Source organism: Aspergillus sydowii, assembly GCF_001890705.1.
Source record: "Aspergillus sydowii CBS 593.65 unplaced genomic scaffold ASPSYscaffold_6, whole genome shotgun sequence".
Lineage (NCBI taxonomy): Eukaryota > Fungi > Ascomycota > Eurotiomycetes > Eurotiales > Aspergillaceae > Aspergillus > Aspergillus sydowii.
The window spans coordinates 1,267,866-1,285,376 of record NW_024467864.1 but is presented as its reverse complement, the minus strand read 5'-3'; the positions used below and the strand labels follow the sequence as shown (position 1 = coordinate 1,285,376).

The 17,511-nt window shown below is 50.4% G+C and overlaps 5 protein-coding genes across 5 annotated transcripts; 4 read left to right on the top strand and 1 right to left on the bottom strand.

The window, feature by feature from the left end:
- Positions 1-5,692: 5,692 nt before the first annotated feature.
- Positions 5,693-9,211, top strand: ASPSYDRAFT_32321 (PAP/25A associated domain family; the record flags this gene model as incomplete). The annotated part of the gene is made up of 4 exons (XM_040844963.1): positions 5,693-6,302; positions 6,392-6,427; positions 6,489-6,707; positions 6,750-9,211. 4 exons carry the CDS (start codon positions 5,693-5,695, stop codon positions 9,209-9,211), a joined length of 3,327 nt encoding a protein of 1,108 aa, XP_040702074.1.
- Positions 9,212-9,409: 198 nt separating this feature from the next.
- Positions 9,410-10,305, top strand: ASPSYDRAFT_1045238 (uncharacterized protein). Its single transcript, XM_040839799.1, has 2 exons — positions 9,410-9,680; positions 9,733-10,305. The coding sequence occupies exons 1-2, from the start codon at positions 9,607-9,609 to the stop codon at positions 10,115-10,117; spliced, it is 459 nt and encodes a 152-aa protein (XP_040702073.1). The 5' UTR covers positions 9,410-9,606; the 3' UTR covers positions 10,118-10,305.
- A 313-nt stretch (positions 10,306-10,618) lies between these two features.
- ASPSYDRAFT_153665 (bifunctional triacylglycerol lipase/ester hydrolase) lies at positions 10,619-12,035 on the top strand (the record flags this gene model as incomplete). Its single annotated transcript, XM_040842308.1, has 4 exons — positions 10,619-11,260; positions 11,380-11,564; positions 11,669-11,922; positions 11,977-12,035. 4 exons carry the CDS (start codon positions 10,619-10,621, stop codon positions 12,033-12,035), a joined length of 1,140 nt encoding a protein of 379 aa, XP_040702072.1.
- Positions 12,036-12,183: 148 nt separating this feature from the next.
- ASPSYDRAFT_1044631 (Dcp1 family protein) lies at positions 12,184-13,444 on the bottom strand. The gene is made up of 3 exons (XM_040839798.1): positions 13,351-13,444; positions 12,401-13,285; positions 12,184-12,322 (listed from the first exon to the last, which is right to left on the bottom strand). The coding sequence occupies exon 2, from the start codon at positions 13,274-13,276 to the stop codon at positions 12,485-12,487; it is 792 nt and encodes a 263-aa protein (XP_040702071.1). The 5' UTR covers positions 13,277-13,285; positions 13,351-13,444; the 3' UTR covers positions 12,184-12,322; positions 12,401-12,484.
- Positions 13,445-14,129: 685 nt separating this feature from the next.
- Positions 14,130-17,270, top strand: ASPSYDRAFT_32318 (phosphatase family protein; the record flags this gene model as incomplete). Its single annotated transcript, XM_040844962.1, has 1 exon — positions 14,130-17,270. One exon carries the CDS (start codon positions 14,130-14,132, stop codon positions 17,268-17,270), a length of 3,141 nt encoding a protein of 1,046 aa, XP_040702070.1.
- Positions 17,271-17,511: the final 241 nt, after the last annotated feature.

Genomic DNA, 17,511 nt, shown 5'->3' with positions numbered 1-17,511 from the left:
CGATAACATCGGCCGCGGTAGAGTCTCAAAGTTCTTGGATTGTGTATCGGATGAGGTGTCGTTGAAACTTTTTTTTCAACCACGTTTGAATGCCAACCGAGGTCAATCAAGAAGAACGATGCCTCGTACAATGCTCAAAGCCCCGGTATAGAATAACAGATGCAGGTGTATTAAAAAAAAATGTGTAGAAAAAAAAAAAACCGATGGCTTTATTTCGCCTGGTAACAAAATCAAAGGTCTTTTGACGAGGGAGGCAAGAGACAATGCTTTGGCAGGTCGAGCGCGGCTTACAAGAAAAGGAGTGATTGTCGCCCAAGGACAGTCCGGGTAACTCTACCACGAGTGAACGAGGCAGAAGGAGCGAGAAAGGAACAACTTCTCGATCCCAAGGCACGACAGACAAATCAGCCTGACGTGGAACAACGGAAAAGGGAGAGAAGGGGTGGGGGGAGAGGAAGTAAGACTGGGGGGTGGGGAGGAGAGAAGAAAAGAGGTCGAGGTCGAGGGAGAAAATGATCAGGAGTGAGGGGAGGGGAGCCTGAGAGGAGAGCGAGAGCAGGGAGCGAAGAGGGGGGCCGGAGAAGCGAGAAGTGTGGATGTGGATATTATTATTATTATTATTATTATTTCTGACCGGGAATAACAAATGGTAATAATAATCCTCCCCAGAGATGGGTAAAAGGAGAGGTTCACTCAGAGATTTCGGTTCATCGGGAGTCGAGCGTCAAGGCAAAATTAATCAGGAGTCGCAGAACAAATATTAATTTCACCACGTCTGACAGTCGGATGTCGGAAGGGGGCGATATTGTTACCAAACTTGACAGATATTGACGTCCCTTTCCAGAGTGCTCTTCGTCAACCGGTGAACTCGCCATTTGATAAAAGGCAATAAATGGGCTTGACTAGGCATTATGGAGCAGACTCGCTTGGCCCGTTCTTTTTCGACACTTCCGACCACGACCCTCTTTTACAATGCAATTGACCTCCGAGTGCTATAAAGAGTAAAGCAGCGGGAACGGTCCGAGTTTAACGAATATAAATGCCGCAAGAACCAATAGAATTACAGTTCGCTCCGTCTGCTGCTTCTCTGCATTCACAGACATGGTGTTTGCCGAGTTCTCATCCTTGGACTGGGGACACTGCAAGTTCTTCGGGGGTCCCACCTGAAAAGTCCCTTTTCCTCCGTGAGTGGTACACAAATTGGTATGGTGGATGCGTGGTTGACGGGACGAGAAATACGTACGTACTAAATAATATTGACCTTGAGGGAAATTATATAATTACCCTCGAAAGCCGAAACTAACTTCGTACCTTGGGGGCCACGAGAATAACATACATACACCTTACAAATAAATAGAGATGGGCAGAAGAGAAGAGAACATCGGGGGGGCTCGGAATACGAAGGTCTGATTTGACTGCGACGACAGAATCAGGGAAGCCTATCGAAATGTGCCCGCTGACTGACTCCGGATCATCAGATGCACAATGGCGTATGTGGGCGACAGTGCAGGAAGATTAATCCTTCTGGCCGTCGACGTTGCAACTCTCGTTTCTTCTTTGGTGCTGGCCAACAACTCATTTTTCCACATTGTCCCACCACCCTCAAAGTCTTGGTTCATGATGGGATCCCTCGTGCTTTTTACATAGCGCTGCGGTCTGCCATTATTGTTGTTTATCTGGATCACCAGATCTTGGCTGGCGTCTGATTAATTAGGGACTCGGTGGCAACTAGCAACGACTCTGGGGCGGAGAGATATATATATAAAGCAAACGGGCAGCAATCTAATACTGCAACGTCGGCTGAAATATGGTTTCGATCTCTGGGGCACCCGCTAACATTATTCGCCATTAACTCTCTGCGGCCCCCCTTCCAGCTTGGATAGTTTACCTAGGTTCTGACTTCTGGGCCTCATGCCGCATGCCGTCATACGATATCATGTATCCACCAACTGCTCCGGAGCTAGGGCAGCGGCAGCTTCCCCAAATTTCCAATAACTGCTAACAGATAACTAAGTTACATCAGTTAGTTATTCCTTTCGGATTACGTACAGCGTCAGATAACGAACAGCGATGGGAGACGGAATACTACCGCGTTCTGGCCTGGTGACAATTGACAACAGGCCCGAGTATATCAAGTTAGGAATCCACCATAGAAACATTACCTTGCGCAAGGTGTAGTCTGTGGAGACGGGGTTAATAGCGAGCACTGTTAAGTGGCAACTACAGATAATTAGCATGAAACTATCTCTGCTAACAGGTCTTTTGCAAGGGCAACTTGTAGATAGTGGGATGGTGATTAAAAAAATGGCGGGGGATGAATTTGTCAGCCGCAGGGTGTTTCTCACTGGCTTGCAAGGATATAGCAAAAACAGAGTACACAAACCCAGTAGGTTACTTACCAGCAGCGCTTATCAATCCCGCTCTTTGAGACTAAGACGCGTCGAGTAGTTGTTCACCTTTCCGGCCGCAACCGTAACTGTCCAAACTGGCTGCAGGCACAGTATTTCCTTCAGCTCAACGCACATCGTTGCTTACGACAGACTCTGGATTTCAAGACCCCAAAGGCAAGGTGGGGCATCAAAAGTTGAGTCTGGATGGATGGCACTCGGATCCCTACAGAAAGAAAAATGTGTCCCATTGGATCACAAGGGCGTCTCCAGCAGCGTCATTGCACTGTTAGCGGCTTGGGTCATATGCCGGTTGTGGTTGGGAGCTGCAGTGTTCGGATTAATATTGATTCGTTTCGAGGAACTGGTCACACTAGAGGCTGAAACCAGAACCGAGGAAGGAGGAAGTATTGAGTTGGTTATCTTGTACTGATGATCTGCGTCGAGCCTACTCCGCGGCTATGAGGACCAAGGAGACCGTGAGGACCTTCGTGCTTAGCAGGCAAGAGAAACAGTGTCGACTGTCGAGGATCGACTCATGAAGAGCATATGGAATTCAAGCCGCTTGACGTCAGTGGAGCCAAGGCTGTCTTGATACAAGAGTTCTAGGCTTCTAACCCACCATACCTACAACGCATAAAGGCGGGTTTCTTTGAGCCCAAGATCCCTGAGTAGCTGGACGGGGCAAAAAGCCAAGCAGAAATGATGCCCATAATAGGATAGGTGGACTATACTGATAAAGACTTGAGAGGGGCCGGCTGCTCGGACCCATGGCTGCGTTGACGTCCCTTTGCTTCGTCTTTGTTGGAGCGCAAATCTAATTGAACCATGTAAAACCAACCCAACAGGGTACAGAACGGAGCTCAAGCTCCAAGCCCGTGGCACAGAACACGAGGAAAACCAATTGAACGATTTCTGCGGTTGGGAACAAATGAGGTTGACCAAGAAGCGAGCCTGGGATTGAGAGTTAGTATATCTTCTCCGCATTATCGCTTGAAAGGACGGAGACGCTTCCATGGTTGGTAACTGCCGCTAGCTCGGGTGTCCGCCGCTGTGGTGAAGCTGGATGCGGGTGTCCATGTTTGGCAGCTTGCAAGTTATGGAGTAAATCAAAGTGCGCTGCGCTGGATCTACGTCGGACCCTCACGAGGGGGCTCCGCTAAATATTATTCGGCTTAAGGTTGCGGCCATGGTCTTGGTTGTAGACCTGTCAATGCCAGCCAGGACCACAACAAGGCTCGAAGCGCCGAGCGAAGTGAAGAAAAATCTCGGATAATCTGAGGATTGCCCAATCATACATGCTGACCTGGGGCTTTCCAGATTGGGTTCGAGACCTCAAACAACCGTCGTGATCCCTGATCCATTTCGAACGATTCCCTCATCCCTCGTAACTGAGACGGGGCTTCCAAGTTCCAAGCCAGGGGCTCCTTTCCTCAATGTCTCGTCCAGTCCCGGCTCATCATACGGCCGTGCCTTCTAATTTGACATTGAAGAAGTCTGGCCGCTCCTGCCTGAAGTTGGCTGTCCAGTGTCGAGTTGCGTCCGAAGGCCTAAGTTAAGCACGGCTCGGTCTCTGGTCCTGAGCTTCCAGCTCCATCGCTCCTTCCTTGACCAACGAGTACACCGGAGTAGGCTTAACGGCTTATCCTTGTGAGTGACGGCGCTGACAGCCAGGCGCAGCCACGACTGACGGGCCTTTCCTTCCCCTTTTGCCCCCGCGTTTATTCGTTCCCGAGTCAAGTTAAGCTCCAAGGCCCCAGTGTCCTGTCCGAATGCAGCCCGGCGGACACGTGTGGCCGTCTCGCTGACGCCCCCCTTTTGCTCTTCGGTCTTGTTGCTGGCGGCCTTTCTTCGAATTCTTTCCGCCCCTGGTGCGCCTGGATACTTGTGTTTTGTGGATTGGGAGGCGTTGTGCCTAGCCATCGAGGACCGACTTCGACCGGGACTCATTATACGTACAGGGTGATGAAATCTGAGACATCAAAAAACAATAAAACCCCCAGAATCCCGCTACTGTCGAATAGGGCTCTGTCTATATTCGGGTGAATGTGTCTCAGACAAAGCGTTTAGACACCGTTACCTACCATCATACCATGGACAGGTGAATAAACAGGATGTTCGAGGAGCTTGAGGACCTGTTTATTCCTCACAGTGTGGTGGGCCTTGTAGTAGTATATTATCTCACCAAGCCCCCACGAAAGAACAATAATAACCCTCGAGATACCAATAAACATCCAAGGACTGATAATTAAGGCCGTCATTGAGAGCTGGATCCAGAATAATAGCCACTGACGGTGGGCCGACTGGCCTCCTCTTTACAAAGCTCTCCGGGCCCATCAGCTGTGGCTGTTATTTTCTCCCAATCCTTTTTTCCAACTATTATTTTCTCTGCGCCTCCTCATATACAAATTTTCGCCTGTTTGCTGTAGCGATTGCGGCCAACAGAGTTTATACTTGACTCGTGGAGTTGAGCGTGAGTGCCGTGCGTGGGTGATTGACGGCCCCTGGCTCTCTCAGCCGATCGCCCTGATTGATCCCCCTCCGCGCGCTGTGCCCCCTCCCCCGTTCACTAACCTGCACAACTTGCCCTACTACAACTCTAACACCCTATTCCTGAGAATCTCTGTACGTCCACCGCAATCCCTCGAATTATTAGGCTGGTCCTTTGATCCGGGTACTTGCCTCGTGCTCCTGTTTTTCCTTTCGACCCTCTGTTTGGGAGTTGTGTGGTTCTGAGATTTGCCCTTCCCGCCAGAGTCTGTCGCACTCCCCTTAAACCACACCCGTCGTGACAAGCAGCCCAGTCAGCTTCCCAACTTCCCCGGCCCGGCTTTCTTCGCGTTTGAAACGCAATTATATACCTTTGTTGGGTGTCTTTTTGGCAATCGCTAATTCGTTTCTTGCAGCTCTGCTTTGTCGCCTCTCACTCTGTTGCAAGAGTGTGGTAACGCAGCACAAAGACAATTTTGCTGAAACATCGCCGGCCGATACCTCTACTTCGCACTTCCTCCTCGTTCACGCCGCTCTCCTTCTCCCTCACTCGCTCTATTCACGAATTATCGCTGTTTTTTTTTTCTTTTTTTTTTTTTAACACCCTTTTGGGAACGGTATATACTATATCAGAACACAGGAGTCGGCTGCTGCTGCTTGTACGGCCTGTGGCAAGCCTCTTGTCAAAACCGGACGTTTGGTCGAACCGACGAAGTTTTTGGCGGAACTGGACTCGAATCTGAATCGATAAAACACTTCCTCGTGAACCCTTCTTTAGGAGGCCAACGTTGTCGGGCAACGTTGGGTGCTGCTATATGGTCACAGCTACCGATGGGAATGATAGTCTATCGTCTAGACCGGGTGAACTGTCACCGATAGCGTCGGGAAATCCTTCGACTATGCCGTGGAATATAAGCAACGAAGAGTCTTCAGAGACGCCCAATCGACCTCCGTTGACCTCACAACAGTCTAACTCCCTCCCATCCACACCCTACCAACATGCCCGGAAAATCTCTTTCCACTCCAGATCGCCTTCACCTCATCATGGAAGCACATCACCCCGGTCAACGCATTCGGAGTCGACGCATATTCCCCCGTCCTTTCGAAAACCATTTACGGGATGCAAATATGAGACCGCCATGTCATTTTTTCGGAGGAGGATACCATACTCGCTGGGTGCCGACTTGCTGCCGGCAGAAAAAGAGGGCCTCAGACCACGACTTTCACCGGAGGAGGAAAAGAAACTCACCACGGATATGCTGGAAGTATACGAGGATTTGCTCCCCTCAGAGGAGAGCGACAGCCGGAGACGGAGACTTGTCCGTAAGCTGGAGGATCTTTTCAACCAACAGTGGCCTGGATGTGAGATCAAGGTTCGCGTTTTTGGATCATCCGGGAATAAATTATGCTCAAGCGACTCGGATGGTATGCTTTTTTCTGGACATTATCGGTGCGGTCGTCCGGCTAACCTGGGACAGTTGACATCTGCATCACCACTACTTGCAAGGAACTAGAACATGTGTGCTTGCTAGCAGATGTTCTTGCTAAAAGTAAGACACCTTTCCCATGGCCTTCCTGGGAATGAAGACTGACACAATTATTTTACTATAGATGGGATGGAGCGAGTTGTTTGTATCTCCCACGCGAAGGTTCCGATCGTGAAAATCTGGGATCCAGAGCTACGTTTGGCTTGCGACATGAATGTTAACAATACATTAGCGTTGGAGAATACGCGGATGGTCCGAACTTATGTGGAGATTGATGAACGAGTACGACCCTTGGCGATGATTGTCAAGCACTGGACAAAGCGCAGGATACTCAACGACGCTGGTATGTTTATTCTCTTTATGGGCCGGATTGGTCAATTCATAGCACTAACTATTCATTCACTTAAAGGCCTCGGTGGCACGTTGAGTTCCTACACCTGGATTTGTTTGATCATCAATTTCCTCCAAACTCGAGACCCTCCGATTCTACCTAGCCTCCAGGCTCGGCCGCATAAGAAGAGACTGACTGCCGACGGATTGGTATGTTCATTCGATGATGACTTGGATGCCTTGGTGGGATACGGAAGCCAAAATAAACAGTCACTTGGGGAACTTTTCTTTCAATTTTTCCGCTACTATGGCCACGAACTAGATTACGAGAAATACGTCATCTCGGTGCGGGAGGGAAGATTGATATCCAAAGAGGGCAAGGGCTGGCACCTTTTGCAGAACAATCGTCTTTGTGTCGAGGAACCTTTCAACACGATACGAAATTTGGGAAATACCGCCGATGATACGTCATTCAGAGGCGTTCATATGGAGCTGCGCAGAGCATTCAAGTGCATTTCAGATGGTAGCTTTGAGGATTGCTGTCAGAAATACGAGTACCCCCCTGAGGCCGAGCGCTCATGGGAAAGGCCACCCCCGCAGCCACGACCAGTTGTGACTGCACCACCACCGAGTTCCTCTCGAGGTGGTCGCGGCGGTGGTCGAGGTGGGCGGCACCAGAATCAATACAATCGTGGTGGGCATAGTGGTGGCCGTCGAAGTTCCAACACTGGCAACAAGAATCATTTTCGCCAACCCAACGGCGGAATCAGTGCGTCTGAACTCTCCCTTCAAGCGCAACATGCTCAGTATCTGCTCCACGACCACCTGTATCAGCAGATACAGATTCTTCAAGCGCAAGAACAAGAGCTGCGATTACAATTGCAAAATCAGGCTCTGCTTACGGGACGGCCACCGCCTGTGCTTATTCGTCAGCCTTTCATCCAATTCCCAGTACCCGCCCAGGAGACTTCCGGCGATGACGGTTCACGGTCAAGGTCCGGCTCAAGGTCCAGTACAGTAAACCAACAGCAGCCTATCAGTGTGCCGGGCCGACAAAACGTNTATTATAACTCCGCATATCTGCCAGTTACAGTTCCTGGAGGACCAGGAAGCAGTACAAACCCGCCATCGCCTTCTGCCACTACCGCAATGCCTGATCTTCGCCGTAACCCACGTCGATCATCGGTTGCCAACGGCTCACCCGGAGGTTCTACGAGAGCTCAATCACAGCCCGCCCGTCCTGTTAATTCCCTTCCAAGTTTCGCTCCCCTGTATTCGATCTCCCAATCAACAGACAATTCTCAATCTTCGAAGCAGCGAAATACGCCCGGTTCCCCCGATGACTCGCAAAGTGAAGATGGGGCATCTACGTCCAATAGCCTGCCAAACCGTACGTTGTTTATGGAAGACGGCCGGCCGAATGATTATATGGGATACTACCTCGGCAGCTCGCCGCAACTCCATGCCTACCACCAAAACGCTATGCTCTCGCCCTTGCCATCTTCGCTCGGGTTAGCATTGCCCAACGGTAGTATTATACCATTTTACGGGAACCCACAAGAGTATATGTCGGCCGCTACCGGAGCTGAAGCTTATGGTCAGTCGTTCGACAATGGGCCACTTTCATCTCCCAAATCTGGCCAAGGCCAGCAAAGGACGAGCGCGCGAACGGCGGCCTCGAGCGATCGTGGTGGTCCATTAATCGTAGATGGATCGGTGCCGCCAAGTGAGCAACGGATTTCAATCCCGGCTGAAAATTATGATCCCTATGGCCTGATGTCCCACTGTCCATCAAATTCTGATGACCAGAATACCGATACTCCCGCTAGTGTGTCGGACTCGTTCTCCCAAGATTTCCAGGACAGTAGCTCGGTGGAGATTGACTCGAATCCCTTCTTCAGCCGCCAGGCGGTGGACTCAAATACAATGAGAACCTCCCCGGATGTTTTCCTCAATGGACAAAGTGGCAAGCCCAGCCTACTCTCAAGCCGACTCCAGGGCCTCCACGTTTCAAACGGCGAGAAGTTAGCTGAATCACCATCAAAGCCCTTGCAGGAGAAATTGAAAGGGCCACAATCGCATCGTGATTTTGCCGAAAGAGAAGCCCCGCGTCAGAAAAATGCCAATAACGCTGATAAAGGGCAGTCGCTCACAAACTTTGTGGCGGCCGCAGAGTCTCACTCGCCCAATGGCAAGCGTCGGCACCATGGCTCTGATCTGCCAGAGAAGGCTAACGGGACCACTCATAAGGGCAAGCCTAAAAACCGTTCAGATGTGCCACAATCACAAAACGCTGGCCCAGGTGATCAAAAGGAACGGACTGGTGGTGCTTCACGAAAATCGAACGGTGTGGGCTCAGCCGCCCAGGACTCCAGTTTCGCCTACTCCCATACTGCCTGGCAGACAACTAAAAAAAAGAACAAAAAGAACAACAAATTTAACTCGGATCACCGTCAAGGAATACACAACGGTGTGGAACCTCTACCGGTGGATGAGTCCATGAGGAAGGGCGGTTAATCAACGTTGCTCATTTTGGCACCCTCTCTCAAAAAACCGGAACATTCATATCCAAAGACATTCGCGGTCAATATGAGTTTTTGCCTTTTTCGGCAACCAAGCTTGTAAATCACCGTTTGATCTTCGACCAGAATTCTACAGCTTTTGGACCGTTGACCTGGCCCACTATTATAGCGACGAAAAACTTGCGAACCAGAAAGCACCTGTACAGTCTGTGCTCAAAGTTTGCGCTACCTTGACTTAACAACAGAGTTGAGACTTGACGATACCTCTTTCACTCTGGGAAGTCATTGACATTGTATAATTGAGGCCAACCTCCTATACAAAATCATATATTGCGGTGAATTGACTTTTGGCCCGGCTTTTTCTTTTCCTTTTTTCCATTATGAAAATACATGTCACTTCTTTTACTGCATGCCAAAATCTCGTCATCCAACTATACTCGGTATATTTCATGCTCATTATCGGCGTTGCAAGGTCAGAATGGATGGGCTTCAACAGTGGGCCTGCTTTGTTTAAAAATCGGTTCTGGGCTACTCGCGTGGATCGCGCAATTGCATGGTTATTTGTGTCCTTGATGTTATGGTTAACACGGTCAACGTGTTGCGGCTTTTGACAGTATTGGAGCCACGGAAAACTCGTCACAAAATGCTTGGTTTTCGTTGGATGAAACCTGCTCCTCTTTCGCCATCAGGTGCAATCGCACTCTGGACGAAACAGCAGGATAATCGATTCCGTCGACGTTTTCCAAGGAGAAAAAAAGGCTGGGGGGGGGGGGGGGGGGAAGAAGGGGAACAAAAACAAAACCGAGACATCACCTGCGCATGCTACTTTTCTCTTGAATTTTGCTCTGTATCAACTGGACATGTTATTGTATTGCTGGCTGTGGATTTTATCGGTTTCTAACCGGCATGATTGTTGTCATCATTATCATTGTCAATATACCATCATAGCAGGGAGCCAGGCGAGTGGGTTCAACTTATACATTTTCTTGTCATGCTTTTTTTGTTTCCATTTTCTTGTTTACAGTTGTGCTCTTTCATGTTGGCACTGATACAATTTGCGTTTTGCTAAGATTCATGCGGACCAGGATTGGGCAATGATTCAGATGTAGAACTTGGGATTTACAGACAGGCAGACGAAGATATTAAAAAGAGAAAAAAAAAAAACGAAAATGCAATTAGACTTATGTATTCCATAAATATTTGCTCTGTCTGATGCTTGTAGGNCTAGTTGACACTCCAGCTATTTACAACAACTTCGGCAGCAGTGAATCTGCGCATGTGCTCAGGCCCGGATCTCTTGGCTCTCTTCACCGGCCGGCCTATCACCCACCCAGACATGCTTCCATCTCGACTTTTAAACATACGTTTACGTGCATTAATCCATCCCTTTCACCTATCAAGAATGTCACTCCCTAAACCGCACATAACCCCAGATAGCTTCTTCCACAAAACATCCCCACCGGCCTGCCTTACAGTCTCCTCTCCCTCCTGTCCCACAACCATCTACTTCATATCCGGAAACCCAGGACTAATCTCATATTACCACCCATTCCTTTCCCTTCTTAGCAAGAACCTAGCATCAGTCTCATTCCCAGGCCAAGACTCCTTCCACATTTTCGCTCACAGTCTTGCAGGGTTCGAGCTGGAGCCCGCACCATCGGCCAACACTAACATCGGAACCGAAAAGGCAAAGACAAAACAACCGTCGGGAACTAGCGGTGACTACTACTACAATGTCGAAGACCAGATCCGGTTCGTGCAGGCGCGTCTAGAGGCGCACATGGCTGCTCTGCGCATAGAGTACGGTGCTAGTGCTGGTGCTAGTGGCACAGATCCGCCGAGCCAAAGACCGAGAGTGATTCTCATGGGTCACTCGGTAGGGACTTACATCGCGATGGAGGTTCTACGGCGACATCGCGAGAACCAAACGACTACTACTGCTGCTGCTGCTGCTGGTGACAGCAGTTTCGACATCGTCGGCGGCATCATGCTCTTCCCAACCGTAATCGATATTGCGAGTTCGCCGGCGGGGCAGAAGTTGACGGTATGTACCTGTAGATACCTGAGAGATTTCTTGTTTCACGGCACTACTAGTTCTGATGCAATTGAATCTTCTATGTTTATCAATACCATATCATGACGGGCGTGCTAACCAAGACTTAGTTCCTTCTACGCTTTATCCCGCAACTGGCACTAGTCGTGTCGCTGTTCGCTCGACTTCTAACGTCTATTCTTCCCAACTACATTATCCGGGCTGCAGTCCGGTCCGTGATGCGGTCTCCGCCGGAGACAGCCGTGGATGCGACTACTGCGTTTCTAAAGAGTAAACGGGGTGTGCGACAGGCTTTGTACGTTTTTACCTCCCCATCTCCCTTCCTGTCCTACCCCTGCCTTACCCAATCCTCACTACGTTATGTATAAATACTTGTTGCTAATATCCATGGTGGGGAAGACATATGGGCGCGGACGAAATGTGCACCATCACCACAGATAAATGGAGTGATGATGTCTGGGGCGTATCGACAGCTAAAGAAGGCTCATTACCGCAGGAGCAATTACTGACGCGGCTATTCTTCTACTTTGGCCGGAACGACCACTGGGTTGCGGAGCAGACGAGGGAGGAAATTATTGCGGGGCGGGGAGCGGTGCAGAATGGACCTAGGATGATTGTTTGTGAGGAGTCACTGCCACATGCGTTTTGTTTGAGTATGATTACCTATAGCCCCTTGATATTTTTTTACTGACGTGCTATGATTATAGGGCACAATGAGACTATGGCCAATAAAGTGGCTGATATGGTTCAAGCAATACTAGAGTAAGATGGATGTTCATCAGAGAATTGTTAAACGGGGAAGCGCTGTTAGACGATATTACAGATTAGATGGCGTTGATAATAGAGGGAATCTTCATTAATGCGTTCAGAGATGGTAGACGCTCCCGTTGATAGCGGCAATGAGGCGGGGAGGCCCGAGGTTGGATTTCTTGTCACGAAAAGTTGCTTTTATAGTGGCCATCATCCTGATTTGGGACCTTTAGCTGGTTATTTACTGACCACGCCTGGCCGCTCTATATATGCCGCAATAACCATTGATATGGGACGCCGGGACTGCACGTAACCTTGTTATCGAGGAAACAGATAGATCATAGACGTAAGTCGCCGGTTGCGCGAAATAGTGACACCCACAACTAATTGCTTATGTGCTGCCTTTCGAGATCAAAGCATATTCATGGTCGTCTATAATCGTGATGCTTCGGGGAAGCTGGCTAATCATGAATTCGGCCCTGTTCGATACGCTAGCCCGCTTCTCCGAAACAGATCCCCCAATACATCCGGTTGTTGTAGGTTTGGTTCAATAGGTGGCCCGTCTAACCCAGGGGCCTGCCCCTGTGCGGGTTGGCTATGCGCCCTCACACTCCATGCATCGTCTTGTGCCATTTCCTGGCCAAACAAATCCCTGAGGGAAATTTGGCGACCCATCGGAACACTAGCCTGCATCTCATCCAATGGATCCGCGGTGGTCGAAGCAGCTGTTACAGCGGCATGTAGGCCGTTCTGGCGCGCGGCCTCTAGTCGGTCGCGTGCTAACTTCAGACTTTGGCCAGCAATAGAAGCGCATTCCCGAATAACTTGGGCGTTGATGTTCCGTGTTTCCGCCGTGGAGCTTGGAGGGGGTTCGGAAAAGACCCAAAGGCCGTAGATGCGAATATGGCTGTTTGCTCTGGAGGTATCGGGTTCTGAGTTGGTATCGGACTTGAGAATAATGTATTCTTCTGTGATCTCCACGTTCTCGCTGTCCGTCAACGGAAGATCAAAGTTGTTCAGCCCACGTCGGTTTAGCACGAACACACTGTATCGCTCTTCCCCGAGGCTTCCCGCAACTAGCTGGCAAACAAAGAGAGTGCCCTCAACCCCGGTCTTCTCCCATTGTCGTGTAGATGGACTGAATGTGTAAACGACCGCAAACGGCGCAATGGATTGGATCGATTTCACTGCGGGGTTGTGGCTCTGTAAGACGGAAAGGTTCAGCTCTTCATTCGTGCGCGGAGGAGCCGAGACCATGCTTTGATTCTGCTGTTCGATCAGTTGCTGCGGATCGGAGATGTAAGCCTGATAGTCTGAATCGTAGCCCGGACCTTGGAAGTACCCCTGGCTGCTCTGGTGATTGTGATGACCGCTGTTCTGGTTGTGGCTGTGGTTGTTGTAGTTGTTGGGTCGACGAGCCCTGCGTGACGCCATGATGAAGATTCCTGTCTGAGGTTATCGGAGCATGTAGACTAGAATCCGAAACCGAGCTAGTCGGGATAAATGGCAGGTGCAGGGGAGAAAGCAGGATGCGAGAGTCAAGCAACAACGCATCGAGTGAAGCTCCGACTGTCTCCATTTACGGAAGGCGGTCAGCCAGCCCCAGCGGCGCAAGTGATCCCCTCTTGCGGTCGTCACTGCTCCTCCGGCCCCTCGACTCTCTAGCTTGGTTTGCGCCCCTCAGCTTTCCTTGTTATCCGGGCGTACAGTTGTTTGTGGACGACAGCATCTAGACCTCTGGTTTTCCGCACCCAATTGCGCCCCCTTCATCACCACTTGGTCCCGAGCCTCCTCGGCTCATTTGCTATACTATCTCTCGTTAGACCTTCCGCTAGTATATTGCGCGTGATGCCCGGCCAATTCCCCGGCTCTTAATTGATCCTCAGCTTCACTCCAGGTTAACTCGTGATGACTGACGGTCACGCCTCGCTCCGCTCTTGTTTACTTCCTACCTCTGCCCCGTGTGCCAGCACTGCCCCCGCATCCTATACGATCTCATGAGCCTGTGCGATTAAAGCGCGAAAGACGAGACCTTACATATATACAACGTGAGCGGTTCCACGAGGGATGAGCACATCTCTCACACCATATCAAAGGTTGCTTTGCGAATATGGCCGCCTACGATGAGCAGTATTCCGAGCCCGGGGTTAAGGAATACCCCTCTGATAAGGATAACCTCGGGGAATCTGCAGAGACCGCTTCCGACCCATCCTCCCTTCCCAACGCCGTTAAAGCACGAAGGGATGAGTATACCCGCCATCGAACCCTCCATGTGAAGGTTGGTACCTGGAATGTGGCTGCCATTTCTGGCACGGAAAAAGACATCGGGAAGTGGTTTGTGCAACAAAAGGGCGTGTGTGGACAGTTTTCCGGTTCGTCCATTTCGGGATCCCAGACGGACTCGGCGTCTAAAGCCACGGGCTCCGGAGGTGCCCGTTCTCTTCCTGAGCTTCCCCCAGACGAAGTTGGCCTGTATGTCCTAGGGCTACAGGAGATCGTGGATGTCTCGTCGCCCGCAGAGGCATTGAGACCCTATGTGGATCCCGCTCCGGCAAACCGCTGGAAGGCGGCTCTTGAGGATGCCCTGCCTGCGGGCTATAAACTGGTGGCAGAAATTCAGCTGATTGGATTGTTGCAACTGATTTATGCCGCCCCGTCCATTGCCGATAGCGTGTCTGCCGTCAGCTGTTGCAGTGTAGGTACGGGCCTGCTTGGCTACGTGGGTAATAAAGGTGCGGTGGTGACCCGTCTGCTCCTCGGTGAAACTACCAGTATAGTATTCGTCAACTGTCACCTGGCGGCGGGGTCAGACAAAACCAGCTTAGATCGACGCAATTGGGACGCCTCGCAGATTGTCGGTCGTACAAAGTTCGATTCGATCAATCCTGAATACACGCTTCGAAACACGCCTTCCGAAAGCATTGGAGACGAGGATTACGCGTTCTGGTTTGGTGATCTAAATTATCGTCTTGAGGATATTCCTGGTGATGATGTCCGGCAAGTCCTTGCTCGGCATACGGAAAACGAGTACGATAAAAGACACGGAGCCTTATTGGAGGTAAATGGCACGCCGTCTTCACCGCGTGTGATTGTCGGCGAGGATGCAGGGCGGCAATCACCCGTTTCAGATATAACCCCAACAGAGACGCAATCGGTCGACTCTGATGAAGATTTGGATCCTCATCAGGACCCAGCCTCTCTCCAAACAACAATATCATCATTATTCCCTCATGACCAGTTGCGCATACAACAGGACAAACAGAAAGCCTTTCATGAGGCCTGGCGTGAAGGTCAGATTTCGTTCTTGCCTACTTATAAATATGATATAGGGAGCTTGGCGAGGTTTGACTCGAGTGAGAAGCATAGAGGGCCTAGCTGGTGTGACCGCATTCTTTACAGATCGCGCAGGGACAAGTTAAGGTATGAGCGCCTGGTTAAGGAAGCTACTGAGGCTAGAAAAAGAGACGAAGAGATGAAAGCGAGAGGACTCGAAAGCGCCGCGGCCGATGACAACGTTTTGTTCGACTACGACCCCGACGCTGATGGTGCGGATAGCGGCGACGAATATGATCCAAACGAAGACCAAACCAATGAAGGTGCTTCACCTGATTCATCATCAGAAGCGGACGACTCCATACGACTAGAGTATTATATGTCGCATCAAGGTGTCCTCTCCTCAGACCACAAACCTCTTGTTGCTGGGTTTACACTGGAATTGGACTGTGTGGAACCAAGGCTCAAAGCCCAAGTGCACCAAGAAGTTGTGCGGGAGTTAGACAAAGCTGAAAACGAGTCACGACCCGGCCTGACAGTTGTAGTGGACAATCCCACCCATGAGCCGTCGGACATGGATCCGAATTCTGTAGATTTTGGAGATATATCCTTCGACGACCCCGTCAGCCGATCTTTGACTGTTGCCAACACCAGTGGTGTATCCGCGACCTTTTCTTTCCAAAAACCAGAGCGTGCTGAGGACTCCGGGACACCGTGGCTGAAATATAGGGTTGAGAAGCAACACCACGAGCCACCTGGCGACGAAGGCCAGCCAACGTCTGCAAACGAATGTACACTCTTACCCGGTGAGCTCGCTGTTATTGAGATCACAATTTGTGTGCGAGACACCCCATTTGTTCGCTTGCTTAATGATGGCCAAGTGAAGCTTGAAGAAGTTCTGGTTCTTAGGGTGAAAGATGGTAGGGACCATTTTGTCTCTGCATATGGGAAGTGGATGCCGACGGCTTTTGGCCGTAGCCTGGAGGAACTTACTCGGATGCCCGAGGCTGGCGCACGGAGTCTGACTACCTCTTCATCAACAAAGGGCAGCGAAAATCAATCAGCAGTTCCGATATCAGCTCCCAGAGAGCTTTTCAAACTATCAGAAGCAATCTCAGAGCTTGCGGAACGTGCCGTTGCCGAGTGGGGCATGGTGAAAGGGGAATCCAACGACACGGCGCCGTGGGAAAGGGAACCGCATGGGTCTACCTGGCCATTTGAACCTGAAACGTGGACGCTCAAAGACCAGGAAGAGCGTGCACGGCTCTTAGCCCTAGCTCGGGGAGCCTTGGACACCAACCAAGCTTTTAGCCAGGTTTTCGCCCCTGAGGTGTCTTCGTTAAACCGGCTCGAAATCCTAAGCGAGATCCTTGTTGCGTTCCTGTGCTCCTTGAAAGACGGGATCATTCCGGCACCTGTCTGGCAAAACCTAGATCAACAAATCCAAGCACGGGAGAAGGCGAAGCAGCCTCCCCTTTCCTGGGAGGACTCGCAGGCTTGGGTACTTGAGAGCCTTGCCTGGTCCCCAGCCCACAGTGTCTCCTTCACCTTTGTGACCTTTATGCTCGCGCGGATTGCCAACGAAATTGCACCTGTACCCACCAAGCCTCTTAAAGAACCGGCCCCAAAAGAGAACGCGAAGCCTAATACGGACCAAACAAAAAATGATCAACCATCAACCCGCCCCCCTGTATCTCGAGCGTCGTTCATTTCAACTGGTAGCTTCCGGCGAAAGCCAACTGTTTCTACACCACCTACTCCACAAGACTCGACAGTCACCGCAATGGCTCAGCGACGACTGACCGTCGAGAGTGCTCTGGCTGGCTTCTTCTCCACTGTCCTAATATCTTCTGACGTTCCCGGCCCCTCGAAGGATAAAGAGAAGCGAGCCCAGGAGGAAAGGAAACGCAGCATCATTGAACCATTTCTGAAGCCCATCGGAGTGGACTATCATGGTCCTTCAGGTGGTGCGCCATGAGTTTTATCTTTAGTTCTTTTTTTTATCATGATTTCTCAGGTGGCTCTCTGTTTTTGTACTCTTTAATAGATGAGGGGAGATGCATATATTATATACCGACTGTCGCCCTCTTTTGGAGCCACTTCAACTGGGCCAGCTAATGATAATGGCGACTTCTTTTTGGTGTTCCAACTGGCTGTTTTGCACGTTTTGAAAGCTACATATATAGAGTCATACAACTTGACCAACGATTACGTTAATA

Coding starts and splice junctions, on each gene's coding strand:
- ASPSYDRAFT_1045238 (XM_040839799.1), top strand. CDS start 9,607: ATGTCACTTCTTTTACTGCATGCCAAAATCTCGTCATCCAACTATACT. Junction 9,681..9,732: donor ATTTCATGCTCATTATCGGC/GTTGCAAGGTCA, acceptor CTTTGTTTAAAA/ATCGGTTCTGGGCTACTCGC.
- ASPSYDRAFT_1044631 (XM_040839798.1), bottom strand. CDS start 13,276: ATGGTCTCGGCTCCTCCGCGCACGAATGAAGAGCTGAACCTTTCCGTC.